Source organism: Bactrocera latifrons, unplaced genomic scaffold, assembly GCF_001853355.1.
Source record: "Bactrocera latifrons isolate USDA-ARS-PBARC rearing strain unplaced genomic scaffold, ASM185335v1 scaffold_51, whole genome shotgun sequence".
Classification (NCBI taxonomy): domain Eukaryota; kingdom Metazoa; phylum Arthropoda; class Insecta; order Diptera; family Tephritidae; genus Bactrocera; species Bactrocera latifrons.
The window spans coordinates 83,483-102,144 of NW_017537168.1; the positions used below are offsets into that span (position 1 = coordinate 83,483).

General features: G+C 34.2%; 1 protein-coding gene across 1 annotated transcript in view; it reads right to left on the bottom strand.

The window, feature by feature from the left end:
- The window catches only part of LOC108973880 (voltage-dependent T-type calcium channel subunit alpha-1G-like), a gene marked incomplete at its 3' end in the record, with an annotated part of 170,942 nt that overhangs the window by 74,181 nt on the left and 78,099 nt on the right, over window positions 1–18,662 (bottom strand). The window contains exon 3 of the mRNA XM_018941385.1: window positions 12,455–13,760. Coding sequence (XP_018796930.1) covers window positions 12,455–13,760 — 1,306 coding nt within the window. The remainder of the gene's footprint in view (window positions 1–12,454; window positions 13,761–18,662) is intronic.

Here is an 18,662-nt window from a genome sequence, read left to right on the forward strand (position 1 = left end):
CTAATTTCCAAAATTTTTTAAAAATAAATTACTATAAATTTATTAATGTAATGTAAAAATTTCCCATTTAAGTGGTATTTTATTGCTTCAACAGACGGATTTGATGGCTGCGACGGTTTTTAGCTCAAGCAAATGCATATTACTCATTTTAAATGCATTAAATTTGCAGACCCAAAGCGCCATGAAGTTACCTTGTATGTAAACATGTATGTGTGCATGCACCCGTCACTTTTGTTAGCAACAATAACTAATATGCAAATGCAACACAAATTACCGCCACCAATCGTGGCAGCAGCTGTAGACGGAACATGTCATAACATGACATAGCAACAAACAAGTGGCTGACAAACAAAAACCGAACAACAATACAACCACAACAGCGTGTATAGAAGGCTGTATAGTACAGTGCACACACTTATGTATGTATTTGTGGTGGGTGCTGAGTGTGTGTGCAACGCTATCAATCATCTATAACATTTATTTGCTTATATTGATTTTATATGCGGCTAGCGACCATTTGCTGGTTCACATGTGAAATATAAACATATTTGTATATCTACATACATGTGTGCATATATGTATGTATGTTTTATGGCTATATCTACAATCATATATTACCCGTACCCCTCTCATGTAATTTCCACATACTTGGGAGACCCGTTACAATCATATTGCCACAAATCATTTTAACGCTTGAACTCCATATATATGTGAAACGCAAATACAAGCATACACACACCCATACATACCCTCTTTCATGGTTCGCAGTGAAGTTGTAATTCGCCACAGCTGTTGCGTAAACCAAATTTTCTCACTTTAATAGTTTGCTCGTCGCCTACCACCCACGATCCGCGCTCAACGCATGCAAATAGCGGCGCTCGTAACTCAACAATACATCTTAAAAGCGGCGATTTTATGTTTACACACTTGTATTTCATTGCTGCAGCACTACACACACGCACACATGCTCATATAGAGTACAAACTGCAATATGGTAGTTGGTCGTACAGGGCGTATGAGTGACATTAATGGTCGTTTGCAAAGAGTCACATTGTCAGTTATTAACATTTCAATTGCTACGTAAATGCAAATTTTTATGACGCAACGGTACAGCGTAAGATACAAAAGTACTCGCTTTGGGTAAGGTGTGGTAATAATTTTTGAGACACTCGCTTTATGGCTTTGGTGAAAAAGTACATTTTCTTTTTAATATTTTTAAATTAAAAAAATGTTTGTAAACTTTCTTCTGCAAATTTTTATACTCTCGCAACAAAGTTGCTAAAAAGAGTATTATAGTTTTGTTCACATAACGGTTGTTTGTAAGTCCTAAAACTAAAAGAGTTAGATATAGGGTTATATATACCAWAGTGATCAGGGTGAGGAGTAGAGTTGAAATTCGGATGTCTGTCTGTCCGTCCGTCCGTCTGCCTGTCCGTCTGTCCGTCCGTCCGTGCAAGCTATAACTTGAGTAAAAATTGAGACATCATGATGAAACTTGGTACACGTATTTCTTGGCTTCATAAGAAGGTTAAGTTCGAAGATGGGCAAAATCGGCCCACTGCCACGCCCTCAAAATGGCGAAAACCGAAAACCTATAAAGTGTCATAGTTAAGCCATAAATAAAGATATTAAAGTGAAATTTGTCACAAAGGATCGCATTAGGGAGTGGCATATTTTTACGTAATGTTTTTGGAAAAGTGGGCGTGGCCCCGCCACCTACTAACTTTTTTGTACATATCTCGAAAGCCACTACAGCTATGTCAACCAAACTGTAAGGAGTCGTTTCTTTTAGACATTTCCATATACAGTTCAAAAATGGAAGAAATCTGATAATAACCACGCCCGCCTCCCATACAAAGGTTATGTTGAAAATCACTAAAAGTGCGTAAAAAACGTCAGAAACACTAAATTTTACGGAAGAAATGACAGAAGGAAGCTGCACGCAGGCTTTTTTTTAAATTGAAAATAGGCGTGGCATCGCAAACTTATGGACCAGAAACCATATCTCTACCGATTTCAATGAAATTCGGTACATAATAGTTTCTTAACACCCTGATGAAATGTACGAAATATGAGTTAAATCGGTTCACAACCACGCCTTCTTCCAATATAACGCTATTTTGAGTTCTATCTGATGTATTCTCTGTATAATATATCCATTAGGAACCGATGATGATAGCGGAATAAAACTTTACACAAATACGGTATTTGATGCGAGAGTATCACACCCGAACTTAGCCCTTCCTTACTTGTTTTTTTTTTTAAAAAAGGAACAAAAATATGTATGAAATGCAGTATTTGAAAAAATGTATATAAATTATGTCAAAAACTTCTTCTAAAAGCCTAGTCCTTATGAAATTACTCTAAATATTTTGAATTAAAAAAAATGTGTTCTAAAAATTGTTTACTACAAGTTCGCTTTAAACAATATGTACTAAAAATTTTTTATTGAAGAGTGTTGTACTAAAAAATTAATACCAAGAATTTAGTACTAAAAAAATTTGTAACCAAGAAATTAGTACTAAAAATTTTGTACTAAACAGATAGTTCTTGTGCTAAAAAGTGTATGCCAAAATTTGTGTACTAAAATAAACTAATTTAGAAAACACTAAATTTAGTTTAATTAATGTAACACTTTTGTACTAAATTTTTAAAAAATTATACGTGGGTTGTCAATTTGTAACTTGAACATAATTTTTCTTCTTCTTTCTTTCTATATTACTGTTCAGTACTAGAAAAGCATTTTAATAGAGAAATATATTCAGAATAAGTTATTTGAAACTCCATTTTGTTTAGTACCAAAATTTAGTAATTCGTACTAAAATCGTAAGTCACTGAAAAAAGAGATGACAGCGTGAAGTAATTGGTGAAGTGTCATTAAAACCAATAAAACCTAAATTGTCTATTCAAACTTAGTAGAAAAAGGTTTTTAAAATTTTTAGTACAAAATTTTTTGTACTACGTTTTAGAACTAAATTTTTGGTACTATATTTTAAAATTAAATTTTTTGTACATCTTACATTCACAATTTTTGTGCTAAAATTTAGTACCTAATTTTTTTTTTCATTTAACATTAACAAATTTTAGTTAACTCGCTAAATTTGTTACCAAATCCAAAAACCAAAATAATAACTCATCCGTTTTAAAATACTTGTTCCGAATCATAAAGTTTCAATTTTTTTTTTTTTTGCAAAAGTTACGTTACTTGTTTTGTACTAAAATCCATATCTTTTATTTCTCTCGTACTATTACGCTTAGTTTTGCACTAAATTCTCTCTGCCACGCTCCCTTCAATTTATACAAACTCTACAATGGCTTTTTGAATTAATACCACACAAATTAAGGCTGGCTACTTGCGTCTTTTTGGTAAAACATTTCCGCAGAAAAATTCTTCCTACATAAAAAATATTAATCTACTTTCAATTGCAGCCAAAAGCAACTTGTGCGCATTAATGCGTACGAATTCATCAATTCGATATGAATTTATTGCATTTTTATAGCTGCCATCGTCACTCAGACACACATATGGTTGTGCCAGCCTTGCAACGAGGCGGTGATTAAACCACACACTTGCGCAGCGAATTAAATGCGGTAAAGTTGTGTACGCCAAGGCGTTTGGTGGCATGGATCGAGTGCGGTCGGCAGCAATTTGTGCCGCAATTGTGAGTTTATTTAACGAGTGCGTGGCATGTCAGCGCCTTGCACGTTTAACAATAACACGCACGCGTACTTATATACGTTTATACATATGTATATATACATATATTCTCATTTTTTGTTAGCACACCATATGAAATGCGTAGCAGTCAAGCAGCGCGTCAGATTGGCATACTTCCGGGGCAAATTATATGACATGGCACCGCAAAACCGTTTGTATACATGTCTCTATATACATATGTATACACTCGTTTGCTTGTATATATGTAGCACATGTTACTCACTCGATATTTTCCATAATTAACATGCCTGCATACAAATTAAGTGGAGGTTACGTATACGCCTAGGCATCCAATTAATTGTTGAAGGCAATTTCAAGCGCTCACAGCAACACTCGCCAACAAAGCATTATTTCAGCATTCAAAAAACCGAATTCCATCCATAAGCAGCTCCCATGTGACCACTCGATTACCTTCATCCATACAAAACGCCATTGATTTGAGCCGTCATTTCATTTCAATGTTAACCTGCGTGTGCTTTTGGCAAAAATTGCATGCATTGTTGGCTTTTTCTGTATGTGTATGTTTATGCATTTTCATGTTTTTCGCTCACAAGTCACCGTTGACATTCCCTATACAAATTTACGTCCTTGTCTGCTTGCAAATATCAGCCACTTCGCTTGCCTCTCCTGCGTTCCTCATCAGCTTATTACTTATCATTATATATGCCATTGTTTGCGAGTTTTCCCAACGGCTATATTATGCACGTCATACCCTCTTACTGGCGTATATTCAAATTTGTGTGCATGAATATATACGCATATATACCTCGACGCTATATAGTCGATTTTTGCCCTGCCAATAATTACACACATTGATTACTTGCCCTCACCATTTTACAAAGTCATAAAATTGCAGTGCTGTTGCTATTTGTGATAGGAAAATATTGAAGTCAAACAGATTTAGGCAACATATATATTCACTTGACACTCATATATACACATATATGCTGACATATGTGTTAAAAAGTACCATTTTAGCTAAGCTTCTACTTGTTTGGTCGCTATGTTGTGGTTTATGGCACATAAATATGCCGGTTGTTGTTTGGTTTAATGGTAACGGAGTTAATGATAGCACGAGCAAAAATATTGTGGACTAAAGTCCACCCTGTTTACCCGTACTTCTCGTACTGATAATTACAAAAGTGTTTGTAAAAATATACTAGGTGAGGTTGAGTAAGTTTAGGTCGTAGGGACAAGATATTGGAACTGACTCAATACTTTATATAGAAGACCAGGTCGACAAGCCGAGCCATTTGAGATATATGCAAATTCTCGCATAACCCTCACGGAGAAGAAAAGTCCATTATCAGTATTCGAAAATTCTTCGAATTCGAACAATAGAGTAGAGATGGACATATATTAGGGTTCGAAAGTTATCCGAACTCGAGAACTAGATGAGAGAGAGGTCATATAATATTGTTCGAAGATTATTTTAAATTCGAATTCGTACAATAAAGTGAAGAAACTCACATATTAGTATTTGAGAAATCCTTCGAAATCGAAAATAGTCTTCGAAAATTCTTTGAAAATTCTTCAACTTTCGAATTCGAACAATAAAGTCATGTAATAGTGGTCGAAAATGTTTTGAAATTCGGATTCGAACAATAGAGTAGAGAACATCACATTTTAGTATTTGAAAAATTCTCCGAAATTCGAAAATAAAGCAGGGAGAAGGTATTTGTCAGTGTTCGAAAATTCTTCGAAATTTGGATTCGAACAATAGAGTAGATGCGTGGATACTCTATGAGGGAGGTCATAAATGAGTATTCGGAAAATTCGAAAATTGTCCGAAATTCACATTCAAACAATCTAAAACCACATCAGCCAATTTATAGCAAATTCTCCTATTTTAATATTGAAATTTGTGTTTTTTTTTAACTTATAAACATTTTTAATTTTTATCTTTCAAAATTTTTATGTAAAATTTCAACACAAATTGTTTAGGATAAACTTTCAGTATGGCAACGTGCTTGATTGCTTGCTCACCCCTAACACCTTATTATCTTTGCGCGTATCGATAAAATTTTCAATGCCGGAACGGCGCCAGTAAATATAGCAGCATTTGGAGTTGAGAGGCACACATATACTTGAACATATATACTAATATACACACATACATATCTATATAGCACAAGCGTTATAGAGCTCATATAAAATGCAGCAGTTGTTGTTTTCCATATTACCAATACAGTCGATACTTTCGAGTAAGCGTATGTATGTATGTACACACAGCAGGGAGCTTGCTTCTAAAAAGCTGCGTCTGTATGTACCCTTGCTCAACGCATACAACAATAACGTCATCTACTTGCACTTGCAAATCGATATTTTATTACTTTGGCTGCCCGGCTCAGCACAAGGGTTAGACTGACAATGTCAATTTGTTGCCGGGCTCATAACCCCACTTTATAGCCTCGCTATTTTTTATGCTTTGCCGTTACAACCAATCGCCATTCCGCTCTGCGGGTCTTCAATTATAATTAAACGATAAATCCCTTGCTTTCGTTGCGTTCAATTTTTGTGCATCTCAATTATTGCACACCGCTTTTCACCGTTAGCGATTTGCGATTGAGAGAGCAGGCTATCACAGTTACTTCCTCTGTCTCTCTGTTATTCTGGCACTCATGTGGCTTAACGCGCCGTAGCAATTAAGCACTTAAGCCAATTTTAGGTCAATTCGGTAAGCATTTTGTGGTCAACTATTGTTTATTGATGCGTGTATTAGCGGCTGGTAGCAAAAAGGTTTTAGCATTATTAGTATGATAAGGTTTTTAACGCAAAAAATATATATTAATGTATTCGAATTATTTTTGTCAAGAAATGTATGCAAAAATACTCCAAATGTTTTTAGCAGCTTGAGCATAATTTTTTTTTTTATTAACTATTTTCAGCTTAGAGAATTGGCATTTAAATTTATATTACATATTCGGTTCTAGACAAAAACAGCAAGGTTTCTATTTTTTTTAGTTAAGGTATTTAAAAAATACTTTGTACTAAAAAAGTTATAAATATTCACCGAAAGTTATTTCACATTCGAAGTATTCAATAAATATTAGTTTTTTGTGGTTCAGCTTCACTTTGAATTTGAGAAGTGTATGGTTTGAGAAACTGTAAGGGTTTTAGTTAGTAGACTCGATGATCCATGTTGCTTCTAAGTTGTGCGACTTTGAAACCTCCAATATTTATTCGTTGCAATTATGTGGTTGTCAGAATGTACCCCAATATCACGAATTAAATTAACTTGACTTAATTTGACTTCACTTAATTTGAATTAACTTAATTTAAATTGATTTCATTTAACTTAATTTAACTTAGCGTAACTTAACTTAACTTAACTTACCTTAACGTAACTTGACTTAATTTAACTTAGCTTAACTTAGCTTAACTTAACTTAACTTAATTTAACTTAACTTGACTTAATTTAACTTGGCTTAATTTAACTTAACTCAACTCAACTTAACTTAACTTAGCTTAACTTAACTTAGCTTAACTTAACTTAACTTAACTTAACTTGACTTAATTTAACTTGGCTTAACTTAATTTAACTTAGCTTAACTTAACTTAACTTAATTTAACTTAACTTGACTTAATTTAACTTAACTTAACTTGACTTAACTTAACCTTAGTGTAACTTAACTTAACCTTAACTGAACTTAACTCATTTAATGTAGCTTTATTTGAATTTTAACTTAACTTAACGTAATCTTAACTTAACTTCACTTAATCTTAATCTTAATCTTAAGTCCACCTAAACTTATCCTAAGCTTTCTGTACTGAACCTATTCGTGTTTAACCTCATTTATTTCCACGAGACTTAATACCATAATAGCCTCTATGAAACTGATATTTGCACAATGCACCAACAACAAACGTCGACGTAAAATTTAATTCAATCAACAGCAACAAAGAAAGCACTTGTAATAATAGAAAATTGCGTGAATTGTTGGAAGATAACAAAGCCATAGAAAGTGACAATACCGTAAATGCTATACATGCTTGATGTGAATAAATTTACAACAAAAACAAAAACCAACAACAACACTGCAACAAATTGTTGCACTTCGCTTAAAACATTTGTGCGGTTTTCTTTGTGCCACAAGTGGCATGCGAGATATTTTGGCCCGCCGTTGTTGCTATTATTGTTGTAGCACTACTTAGGAATTGCTACTCATCCAGCTTGTTATTGTTATTGCTGAGTTTCGAGTGTGCGTGACAAGGCTCCACCGTTTCACTTGATTTGTTTCGCTTAGTAAGCTACATGTAGTGTTTTTGTTGTTATTATTGTGTTATTGTTGCACTCATGTTAGATATAAGCACATGCTTAGTTACACATATTACTACAACGGTTGCATGCCACACAGTCGCTTGTGGACAATGGACGTAGAAATCTTCAGCAAACTTCGCTCGCTCACGCGCTTACCACTTGCTTAAGCTATTTTTGTTGTTATTTATGTTATTGTGGTTGTTAAATACGCTACATGTGGCGACATGTGGCACAGCTGGTGGAGGCAAATTGAAATTTTGCGCATTACGCGTGTGTTAAGCACAACAATTTGCAATTTGTAAGGCAGCGCACACACACATACACAGTAAGCTGCTTGTTGGTGTATGTGTGTGCGTGCGCGCGTACTTAGAGTGCCTTGAAGTGCATTAAACTGGAAAATATTTACATGCGCTGCTGACGATTTGCAACATTTCGTAGTCATAACGGTATATTACGATGTTGTTATAGTGATGCCGAAGCAGCTTCATAGAGTTGCCACATGTAGGAAATTTATGCATATTTATTATATCTGTAAGTGTAAGTGAAAGCTTGGTATTCATAACCCATAAAATCAGCATCGCAGCGCGGTTGGTAGAAAAACTTTAGTTCTACAGTAATGAGTCTCCTGTGTTTTAAGCATGTACTTGTTACTCAGTTTATTTATTATCGTACTGAAATTTTGCATCCGTTCTTTTCGCTCGAAGAGTCCGCTCATTTGTCGAAATCGCCTAAACTATAGCATATAGCTGCCATATGAACCGGCCGATCGAAGTTAAGTTTTTGTATGGAAAACTTTTTTATTTGACGAGGTATCTTAATGAATTCTGGCAATAATTATTACCCGCAGTAACGCTACAATCTCTGAGAAAATAAATCAGATCAAGCCACTATAACATATAGCTGCCATACAAACTGAACGATCATGATAGAGGCTTTGTAGGAAAAACTTTTACATTTGACAAGATATCTTCAGGAAACTTAACATAAACTTTTGCCGAAGTCAAAGCTACAATCCCTAAAAAAATTGTTCAGATCGAGCCACTATAACATATAGCTGCCATACAAACTGACCGCTCAAATATTAGATATTTTTACTGCGAAGGCTATAATAACTTCAGTAAAACCGTTTTTACTTATTTTTGTATATCTTTGTATATTTTTTTATATCATTTATTAATAAAAAATAACCTCAGTCACTTAAGCTGAGCTTTCGTTTCCAGCGAAAGTGAGAAAGTTCTTACATTAAATTATTTTCAATTTAAAATCACTGCACCGCCAAAGATAAAACTGAATTAAATATACCAGGCAAGTCATACATAAAATGAAAAGATGGAAAAGAGCAAACAAATATGCCCCACAGATTCTCCAATTAACGCAGTGGCCTTGGCATGAAACGGTTGAAATTAAATAAACCTGAAAATATGTGAACAGAAAGCGGACAAATGTAAAAGAAGAAAATAAAAAATTTACAACAAAAAAAAAATAAAATTGAAAAGCGCAAACTAAATATGCTGGAAAATGTAATAAATAAGGCAAATAAAATGCAAGCGTTAAAAAAGCGGAAGAAAATACGTTAAACTATTTCGTACCCTAAAAGTATGCTACAGCAAGTGCACACGTTTATATGTAGCGTTGCCTGTGCGGAGCTGGGGATGTGCTAGCATACCGTTATAATATGTATGTGTGTATGCTAGGAAGAATCTCTGTGCGCCAAATATGTGCTCCCGACGCAAAATAAAAAATATATATAAATAAAAGTAAATAAACATATTTCACCATGGTTGATTTTTATTTCCGCTTCCGCTACATAAAAAACTCGCTCAGTTACCTGCAACAAAGCGCAACGAAGCAGCCAGCAACAGTTCATGCGCTGCAACTGACTGGAGTTTGTAGCTGCGACACATGCTTTGTTGTTGTTGTTACTTATACACAGGTATGCCGTTGGCAGTGAGGCTTGAAAAGCAGTCAGCGGTGCAAACAATGAAAACAGCAACAATGCAGTGGAGATATAGTTACCGGCAATGGCATTTATTGAAAAAAAAAAAACATACATATGTATGTATGTTCGTAAACATACACATACACATGCGCACATATATGTATAAATACATATGCATGTATGCATATAGATTTATACATTTATGCAAAGAAATATGTGCTTATGTATGTACCAGTATGCTTATCGTTGTCAACGGCCCGTTGGTCCACACATAGTGTATGGGTCTACTGATTATTCGTTTGTAACGGTAAAAAAAGCAACAAGTAAAAAAGATAACTTCGACTGCACGAAGCTGAAATACCGTTCACAGCAGCATTTCTTATAGCATAAAAACGGGTATAAAGAATATATTTTCATTTTGATGGGTCGGTTTGTATGGCAGGTACATATGTACATATATGCTATAGTTGTTCAAATTGAAAAATTTTTTATATCCGACCTGCTATATTCGACCAAAGTTAACTTTTTAGATCTACCTGACGGAAACTGAACTTAACTTAATTTAACTTAACTTAACTTAACTTAACTTAACGTAACTTAACTTAACTTAACTTAACTTAACTTAACTTAACTTAACTTAACTTTACTTTACTTTACTTAACTTAACTTAACTTAACTTAACTTAACTTAACCTGACTTAACTTAACTTAACCTGACTTAACTTAACTTAACTTAACTTAACTTAACATAACTTAACTTAACTTAACTTAACTTAACTTAACTTAACTTAACCGTAACCTTAACCTTAACCTTAACCTTAACCTTAACCTTAACCTTAACCTTAACCTTAACCTTAACCTTAACCTTAACCATAACCTGAATGTACTGCACACTTCGTGAAGATATCTTAACAAATGAAAAAGTTTTCGTACAGAGACTTGAGTTTTATCAATCAGGTCGCTTGGCAGCTGTATGCTATGGTTGTTCGATATGGGCGATTCCGACAAATCTTGAGCTTCTTTAAGAGAAAAAAACTTATACAAAATTTCCGATCGATATCTCAAAAACTGAGGATTTCATTGGTGTCCTGGACCCCCAAATATAATTAAATCAACTCAGCTCGTCACACTGATCTTTTATATACATGTGTATGTAGAAACTTATCCTCCGAAGTTGCTGCTGGTTCTGTAACAAACTTCGTAGCAAACTTAGTGTACCCTGTTCAGGGCATAAATATTCTTACTTTTATTTGTATATGGCATTGTAAGAATTTTTTTACTCTATTGAAATATTACAAGTATTAACCGTTGTTATGGCATTTTTTTGCATTGGTTGGCAAATTTCTTGCATTATCTTATAAATAAAACTTTTTTTATATTCCTCTCTTTTTTTGACGTATGTATCTTTCTAACTCCTTATATATATATATATATTTTTTTTTTTACTCTTGATATTCTTATTTTTATAATCAACACATTTTTTAAGAAACTACTCATATTTGATAGAATTCGCATTGTTAAACTTGATTGTCAGTCTCAGCAGAGAGAAGAGACTAATAAGTACATTGAACCATTTTTCGGTTTTGAAGAATATGCATTTGCTTGCTTCTTTACTTTACTGTTTCTAATGGATTAGCCGTTTTTAGTTGGATTTTGGAACTTCTTTAATAGGTCTGAACCTTACTTATTTAAGTTAATATGTTTAGCCCCTAAAGGTAATCTATACCTCCTTGTTCATAAGAAATTAATTATTATAACACTGGTAGCGCACAAAGCCAAAGGCACATTCTTACTAATTTTTTCTGTTCGCTATAATATTATCAGAAACCATCCACGTTCTCGAGCAAGCACTTTCTTTTCCCCACTTATCTATCGTTTTTTTCTCTCTCCTCTTCTTTCTCCAAAAACTTTTTGCTCCACCTTAGCCACTTGTCTAAAATAGCATTTGATTAACTTTTAATTTATTTGATTTGTGTGCGCTCTTCGTTCCTCCCCTATCTCTGAATTCGCACAACACCAAAAACTGGTATGGAAATATTCTAAATGTTGCTTTGGCATATCAGCTAATCTGTTAAAACATCTGGTTTTGCTTTCTTTGCATACTGTTTGCGCTTTCTTAGTTTCACTTAGCAAATGATTGAGCAAAATAAATGATTTTCAAACAGGAATTTGTGTGCTCGAAAACTGCGTATAACAAGTTTTTTTGTGTTCTGCTTTTACATACTTTCTTGCGCGTAGCATTTGGAACAATTCTACATTTTTGTGAAATAGTTTCAGTTGAGAAAACGAATTAAAAGCGGATAATAGAGCGAAAAATATTTTTGTTATTTCGTCGAGATTATATTTCAACCATAAAACATTTCATTGCATGCTTTTCGGGACAAAAAGTTTAAATTAATTATTATATTATGGAACAAAATGTCATTGCATACTTTTAGACTCGCACATAATTACTCACTGTTCAAAGCCGCACTGAAAACGTTTTGCTGTAAAAAAGTTAGATATGTATTTTTGAACATATTTATTGAAAAGGATATGGATTGGTGATGAGTCGCAAGCACCAGTTGCGTAGCCTCGAGTCCTGCGACAATATGAGGAAAGATATCTCCGGAAAGCCCGGATATGGTAAATTCGGCTCACCGCTCGACGTTGTGCTATTCGAGTCGCCATCATCCGAACTGCACGAACCATTGCAGCTCACGCCGGACGATGACGTATAGGAATCATCGTCTGCCTCCTCGTCAACGCGCTTCTTGCTACGCTCCACGCTCGCCAACGAATTTCGACTGCCATGGCGCCGACGTTGCCTGGCCGCGGCGCTCACTGCTGCTGCGTCGCGCTCTTCATCACTGCGCTGTTGTGAACGCGAGCGCGAACGTGAACGTGAATGCTCGCGCGACGATGACGATTGCGATTGGCGCGCGTCACGATTTTGCGGCGCCGCGCGTGTAGATGCGCCACCATTTTGTGAATGATGCTGCTGTTGCTGTTGATTAGCCGCTTTGCTTGTGCTGCGCTTGCTACTCGTGCGTTGCACCGAGTTGCGCGCGTTCGCGGGCGCCTGACTTGTATATGGTGGCGGCGGCGTGCCGCGCTCGGCATTGCCGGCGCTTAACTTATTGTTAGTAGGATTTTTGCTAGTTGTTGTAGTAGTTTTTGTTGTGCTGTCACCGTCAGCACCCTTGGCACTTGAGGAACTAGTTTTTCTCTGCTTACTGCTGCGGCTGCGTGCGCTCCCACTGCCACGTGTGACGCGCGCTTGGCCACCGCCACTGCCCGTACTGCATTTGCTGCGCGCGCTGCCATGGCGCTGTAGCGACTCCGCGGCGTTGCCAATATTGAGCACCACTGCGCCGCCGGTATTGGCATTGTTGCTGCTGCTGCCGGCGTTTGCGTGCTCCGTGTTCGGCGTCGCGTTGGAATGCATTTTAAGTAGTGTTGCTGTGGTTTGCTTATTATCGCTGGCTGTTGCTGCTAAATTATTTGGTGTTTTTGTTGCTTTGGTGTTGTCCTCTGCTGCTCTTAACCTTGATCGTGTTGCTGCTGCATAGCCGCCACTGCTGTTGCTGCCCTTACTGCCACTTCTGTGTATGCTGTTGCTGTTGTTCTTGCAATTTTGTGCTGTAGCTGTGTGCGTCGCTCCCACCGACGTCGACGCTGCTGCTGCTGTTGTTGTTGCTTCGGTTGTTCCCACGACACTGCTGCGCTGCCCATTACTGGCGGCCTCTAATTGCGCGGCTGTCGCTGCCAACTTGCGTATATCGATGGTTTGGCATGCGTTGCGGTCGCCGCTAGAGTTGCTGCCATGCGTTCGTGGTGTTGCTGTAATTGTTGTTGTGGTTGCTGCTGGTTTTGTTATTGTTGTTATTTTATTATTATTCGCATTGCTTAGTCTCGACTCCTTTGCGGAGATGTGAAACATTGTATGCACTTGATGTGTTCACTGCGAGCAGCTATTCAATGAGACGAGTGTTGGTGTGTTCGGGTAAGTGGAAAACTCGCTGCAGGTGTCTGCGGTTGGAAACTTTGTGGTATGATAATATACAGGCTTCAGTTTTAAATACACTTGCGTTTGTCTAGAAACTTCTTGGGGTTGATTTTATAGTGACTTTGGGAAGTATTCGTATAAATCTTGTTGGGGTACGACGATAGTTATTTGTTTTTGTATGGTTTCAGTAGTAAAGATCTGCAAAGAAAATGTGAAAAAGAGACAAAGTTAAGAAAAATATGCGCAAAGATTTGTTAAAAGATAAAATAAAATAAAAAACTTTTTTAATGATCGAATGTTGTAATGATATGAGTAAAGTCCTTCACTGTTTACTTAAATAATTTTCTTCAAAATTCTGGTAGTGCAGAAACTCGAGAATTTTAGACCAGCTGTAGTAAATGAAAGCAATAACAGTTCAATTAAAAAGGCCCCTGCAGCCTACCATAGTATCACACAATTTTTTTTTTTTTTTGATAAATTCGTGTTTTTTTTTATTAAATATGGTTCCCTTCAAGGGTAATTGACTGATTTTAGCGACTCTCCAACTTATTGATAGCATTATTGCTAATTAAAAAATTTATATTTGAAACCTTTCCAAACAGCCAATTCGACATGGTGTCAGTTGAGCGTGCTCAATGGAATAGTGTTCATATCAGAATATCACAAATTGCCTGATTCATTCTTCGCCGCCAAGTCAGCAGAATACTTTGGGTATAGAATCCATAAATTGACAAAAAGTTGTGATTTAATTTTTTCCCAAAATTTTAAAAATATTTTTTAAGGTTTTTTTAATATATATTTTAAGAGAAATGCAAATTATGAACACTGCAGAAAATCTATTTTTTTTTTTTAATAAAAATCAATTTTTGGAAATAGTTTTTTTGTGATAATTTAATATATTTTTTGTGATATTTATTGAAAAATTGTACTTATAAATTTTTCACGATTTTAAGGATTTTTTTTTTTGCGATTAGAAATAAAATCATTGTTTTTTACTTTAAATTTTTGGCTATTAATTAAAAACCAAACAACTTAAAAAAAAATAAAATATTTTTTTGATTATTCCATTTATTTGTTATAGAGTAAAAAAAATATTTTTTATAATTTAAAACTATTAAAAATTTTCAAAACCATCTTTTTTTCAGTATTTCAAAAATAAATATTTCAAAGAATTGATTCTTAGTTTTTATTCAATTTAATTGTTATACAGTATTTTTCATCAAAAAATCGCCATATCCAAAGTTTTTTTTTTTTTTGCAATTAAACCCTAAACATATACATATGTGTATGTATATGTGCCTCCAATGAACCTCTCAATATTGATGTGCCACTAATTGCAACACCCGCAGGATAGCAAATAAAATTTACGATAAAAAACAGCGTGAAGCGTACAAATAAATGCCAAATCAAGTGGTTCGGCACGTAACAGTGTATTTCTGCGCAATTTTTGGCGTGTCTGCTTTTTATTGACATATTTTTCGCAACGCATTCAGCAAATTCGTATATAGTTTCTACCTTTACTGCTGTAATCATTGCACTTGTTGTTATTGTTGTAGGGCGCATACGTGCTTTGGTGAATTATTCCTGGCGTGACATTACGTGCCGTGCTACCTTCGCTTGCCACGCGGAGGCGTTTGTGTCTGCCACTCACGTTTGCACGCGTGAGCCACATATATTTTATATTCATATATGTATCTATATATGGGATAACTGTGAAACAGCTATGCCACCTTGCCAGATATTTGCGCTTTCCGTCTTATTATTTGGCTTACGTGCGACAGTTTCCGTTGTTTTTTTTTTTTTTCAAGTATGAGTTCATGTGTTTGCAGTGTCGAGAGTATGTTTAAGGCATTAGAAATAAATTCATATAAAGGGTACAAAAAAATTGCAGAAAGCGTAAAATATTTCCGCATTTTTGTGGTATATTTGTAAAAAATATATCAGGAAAAATTTTAAAGTTGAAATTCAGCGAAAATTAAAAAAAAAAATATTTTACCAGAATAAATTTTTTATGGCCATTAAGTGTGAAATATATTCATATATCATTTTTTCTTTTATTTTCAGGTAATGCTGGTTCTTATTTACCCTCTCTCATTTCATTAAATATTTTATACTACACTATAAGGAGTTTCTGATCAGCATAGCCTTCAAGGCCTGGGAGGGCTTAATTGTAGGCATGTATCAGATGTTAATGAAACGAAAACCAAATGAGTATAAACACGAAAATATTGCGCATACGCCATGTCGTCCTATAACACCTTATGCAAGATGAAAAGAAAGCACTATCAAACTATTTTTGTTGCTGTTGCTAAAAATTTATGTTGTACCGCATGTTTCAAATGTGCACACTACTCGTCCATATTTTAAACCCACTTTAAGCTGATATTTAATTCGATTTAATTTTGAAAAATTGGACTTAATATTTTTTTGTTGTTGTTTGCACGTTTTTATAAGGAAAATTAAAAACAAATTAAAAACTAAAAAGCAAAATTAAAAAAGTTAAAAAAAAAATGTCAAAAAACATTTAATTGGAATTAGAAGCAATAGCAATTTATTAGAAATTGGAGGAAAAAAAATCAACTTTTTATTATAACTGAAAAATATGCCATTTATAAATGGATTCATATATAAAAAAAATTTTTTTGTTAAATAAAAAAGTGTTTTGATTTTCTGGCACTTTGAAAAAATTATATTTATTACAAATTAGAAATTTTTTTTTTATATCAAAAAATAGAAAAAATTACACATTTGTCCAATTTTTTATAAATTTGTGTCACGCAATTGTTTATTTACTCATAAAGCTTGCAAATCCAAAACAATAGTAATTTAAAATGGTGGCTCATAATTTAAGAAATTATAAGAATTCTGTTTCTTAACGCTTCTTGAACTTATAAAAGGAAAAAGAAATAGTTTTATAAAGAGGAAACTTTTATTTATAAAAATTGACAAATTTTATAATTAGCACCTACTGAAACCCCAAAAATTAATTTTTTTTTTAATTTGTAATTTTGAAAACAAAAATTGAGCAAAATTTTCAAATTTCGATAAAATTATATTTCAATTTGCTATGAAAAATTTATATTTTACTTAACAATTTTTTGAATTCGAAATTCGTTTATGAGATAAGCCGATTTTATGCCTTATGTTTACTCTGAAGATATTAGCTTATTTTCGTTCTAAGTCCACTTCTCTTTAATTTTGATTACTCATACGCAATGTCATAATATGAACCGCAGAATGTTACTCATACGCCATGTCATACTACTAACCGCATTGTGTTAGGCATACACCATATCGTAATACTAACCGCATTGTGTTAGGCATACGCCATATATAACGCAGAAAACAAACCCATCAATTTGCTGCACGTATTTCGTGGCATTTCAATCGGCTTACAAGCCTAAAAGTAGGCATTTAAAGCTTACGATTTTTGACTGCACAATCTCACCTCCGCCTAGTTAACCTATATATGTTTATCACGCACACAGTACAATATATTTTCTTTTGTATATAATGTCAATTGCACTTGCGTACTGGCCTTGCACTCATTCAGTAGACATGGCAGCTGACCTTCATCGCTTTTGCTCCGTTGTATCGTGAAATCAAACGCCGCAGCAGCCGTTTTTGGCCACTTTTGCAGGCCGACGCTGCTGTCTAGCAGTTGGTTAACTTTATAAGCTGTTAACAAAAGTTTGCCGTTTCTTACGCAGCTTATTGTCATTGTTAGCGTTTATTTTCTGCCTTTTTCATAGCAAATTTTTTTTTTCATACGCTTGTTGTATTTTATATTTGCTGCTTTTGTTTTTTTTTCTTTTGTTTTTTATATTTTTTGTTTTTGCTTTTTTGCGTCCATTTTTTTATTTCGTTTTGTTGCGACAATTTACCTTTACCTTGAAAGCCCACTCGACCCAAAACCTGCCAGCACATGGACTGTTCAGGCTGCCTTTGAAGAAAATGGTAAAATAAAACTGTTGTATAACTGTAGAAAAAACTTGCAACTAACATGACAACTGTCAACTCAATGTCACTCGCACTGCCACGCCTACACACTCTGTGCGTACTATCAAGCACATTTGTGAACTTTTTAGCTGTTGCTGCAGCCAACTCAACTCGCATTGGGTCAGAAAATCAAAAACGGAAAAGAAAAAACCGAATGTATGTATGTATGTAAAGTGTCAGGCAGAATGTTGCAGGCGTTCACAGATGGCGTTGTTTCTATCTTCTACCAACCTAACTAATAATGAAAAAAAATGCGCATACATACACATTCGCAATATATAATATGTAATTTTTATATGAGATTATGTAAGCAAGTTTTAGAACACTTTTTTGGGTTTTTTTATTTTAGGCCTAAAAATATATAAAAAACAATATTCTAAATAAAAATAAGTTTGTTTAAAAATATTGTAGAATTTTTTTTTTCATTTTTGAATTCTTGTATCTTTTTTTTTTAATTTTTGATTTAGAAAAAATTCTGTTTTTAATAGTTTATCGAGCTTAAAAAAATTAAAAAATATTTTTGATAAAAGTGAATTTTTTTTTTAAATAATTCTGAGCGATTTTTACTATTTTTTAAGTTTGAGAAAAAATTACGAAAATTATACACAGTCATTTAAAACAATTTCAGACATTTTTTGTAATTTTTTGAGTTAAAAAGAGTAGTACAAATATATATTAAGTTTCCGAACCTTTTTATATAATTTTTGGAGTTTTAGAAATAAGTATGTACAACAAATAATTTAGCAAAAATTAGATTT